Source organism: Triticum dicoccoides, chromosome 3A (assembly GCF_002162155.2).
Source record: "Triticum dicoccoides isolate Atlit2015 ecotype Zavitan chromosome 3A, WEW_v2.0, whole genome shotgun sequence".
Classification (NCBI taxonomy): domain Eukaryota; kingdom Viridiplantae; phylum Streptophyta; class Magnoliopsida; order Poales; family Poaceae; genus Triticum; species Triticum dicoccoides.
In genome coordinates, this window is record NC_041384.1 from 24,675,200 (window position 1) to 24,677,978 (window position 2,779).

Genomic DNA, 2,779 nt, shown 5'->3' on the forward strand with positions numbered 1-2,779 from the left:
AGGAACCCGAATGTGTTCGTGAATGTTTGTGCCACCACGTTGGATGGCAAAAAAGATCTGAACGCCTCGGCCCGAACATTTGCGGGTGTTTTAAGGCATGAGATGCCCTAGGTATGCAGTGCTCATAGCCTCATAGGGGACAGCGAGATGAGATCACCTTAGTCTGACTTGCACACTTACAAACTTACGTTCATCAACGTTCACGAATAAGTATAGAAATTACCCACATATACATGCATGTACGCATGTAGGTTATCACATTATTATTCAGTGACTTCTGCCTCGTCGACGGCCGGGAAACCAATAAACGACGCTGACACATTAAGGGATTCATGCATATCCCAGTTATTACACACTTGAAAGCTGAAACTTTTTTGAAAGCTGAAACTTGAAAGCAAATACTCCGTGAACATCAATATCGTCCTCATGCATGCTATTCTGCAGTTTATTAAAAGTCCAGGTCGGACCATCTGATGTTGACCTCACCTTGGCTGGTGTCAAGATTGAAGCTCTTCCAGATATGGGACGAGGCGCCCACCTCGTTGTCGCAGCCGGCGCACTCGTCGACAACCTTGGCGTTTAAGCCGATATTGGAAGTGTCAACGATGCGGATCGTCCTGCCGCACCGTGCCCCGCCTGCGTACCACTCCGAGGACAGCGACACCACGAACTCATCGTCGCTGTGGTACTGGCCGTCGCAAGATGCCGGCCCGCCGCCCCCCTCTCCTTCCTGGAAGCCGTTCACCGTCATCACCGCCGGAACGTTCTGTCGAAGCTCGAACTTACCTTCCACGGGGTGCCTGGAAAAGGCGCACGACACCTGCAGAAAAACTAGGATGCCGAAAATCACCGCGGCATTGGTCGTGCTTGCCATGGCAAGTGGCAACTGAGGCCGTGCTTGCGTTGATCAGCTAGCTAAGCCTGCTCTGTGCTCTTTGCTTTCACATGTCTGTTGGTTCGAGCTGCTAGTTTATATAGGCTCCTCTCCTGCTGCAGCCTGCAGACAAAGCGAGGGGCGACAACACGAGGTGCATGCCGTCCTCGTGTGTCTCGTCCAAGAATCTCGTCGAAAGCCTGCAGACAAAGCAGCGCCTCTCTCCCGATGTCAGGTACTCTTACGACCGGTAATTATATTCCAGTAATCCAACACTTACACAAAGGCTTACGTCAAGTTTTATGTAACCTTCCCTCGATAATCCTACACTTATACGAAATCTCTGAGGCAGAGTATCTGTATGAGTGGAAACCTATGACGCTTGGTTTGAAAGCTCACATAAGCATATAACTTTACAATCAGCAATCGGCAGATTCAGTTGTTAGGGCTTAATTAGGACTATGGATAGATGACTATGCAGACATTTGTGCCTTAAAACTACGGACAGGCGACCAAGCAGCGAGATACAGCAGCCAGGAAACATTACTCCGAGAGAATTCAATCTGCACGATCTCACTTCAATTCATACGATTTCTTATACTCCCTCCGTTCCAAAATAAGTGTCTCAACTTGAGTACAACTTTGTAGTAAAGTTAAGACACTTATTTTGGGACTGAAGGAGTAGTTAAAGTGTGTATTCCAGTTTCGAACTTACCAAATTGTTTATCTAGTTATATGTGATGCAATAAATTAGGAAAGAAAGACGATCAAATTCTCAGGGTTAAGGTGATCATACTGTACCATCATATAGTAAAAAAGGTCTTTGCTTGAAACCAAGCCTTAGGAAACTGCCCACATAATCGTCTGTCTAGTTCTTTTTTGTAATTCTAGCATGTGATTGTTGTATAAGTTGTGCGCTGAAATGTTTGTAACGCCCCTAGACCAAAGTGAGTGATGAATTGGTAACACTTGGTTATTTCTAACGGTCTAATTTGAACATAAAAGCGAGTTGCAAATATCATAAAGTGCTTAGTATCAGAATTTAGAACCAGAGTGGAAATATTATATAGTGCTTAATATTACAAGTTCAAAAGCGAGTTGCAGACTACAAATAGATGGACGATCTCAAGGTACAAGACTGACAGCAATAGCCTCACGTGTAGCGACCCTGGTACCATCATCTTCAGGTGGTAAAGCGTTGGCACCTGTAAATGGATGTGGAGGTTGCATGTATGCATCATTAGCGAATCTCGCAATGTCGGGGCAGGGAATCCGACTGGTGGAGCCAACCCTAGGTCGACGGGGTTTGTTCTGGATGGTGACGAGCCACTAGGGGGGACGCGCGACTAGAGGGGGATGAATCGAGTACTTGGGCCTCTGTTGGTCGGCTGGCCCGAGTGGCATATTGGGGTAATTTCTAGGTCCAATAGGGGTATTTGCTAAAACTGAATCGTTTTGTTTTGAGGGGCTTGCCAGAATCGCCAAGTTTTCACGGTTCTGAAATACACTCTCAATTGGGGGTGATTCTAGACGATTCCTGGGGTAGATATGAGCTATTTTGCGATTGTGATTTTCCAGGCAGCGATTCTTCAGAATCGAGTCAAAAGAACTGGCCCTTATCACGGTTGTGTAACTTCTGCACCGTGGCATCATTCTCCCTCCCAGCAAGAATCCAGTCCACGGGTTCCATGTCATGCATGCACACGTACCAGCAGCAGCACCTTTGTCATCACCAGCAGCCATAACTTTGCCACCTATATCAACTATGGGAAGTTTATCTGATTTATAAGACGGAGTCAGATTAAATAGTTGATGGCCTGAAGAGTGAATAACCTGAAGAAAACAAATACTAAAAGGAATTTGTTCATGAAGAAGAATACAACAAACAGATGCTAGTTAAGTAGG

At 46.0% G+C, this 2,779-nt stretch overlaps 1 protein-coding gene across 1 annotated transcript; it reads right to left on the reverse strand.

The window, feature by feature from the left end:
• Positions 1–448: 448 nt before the first annotated feature.
• Positions 449–874, reverse strand: LOC119271791 (putative ripening-related protein 7). The gene has a single exon (XM_037553476.1). The coding sequence runs from the start codon at positions 872–874 to the stop codon at positions 449–451; it is 426 nt and encodes a 141-aa protein (XP_037409373.1).
• Positions 875–2,779: the final 1,905 nt, after the last annotated feature.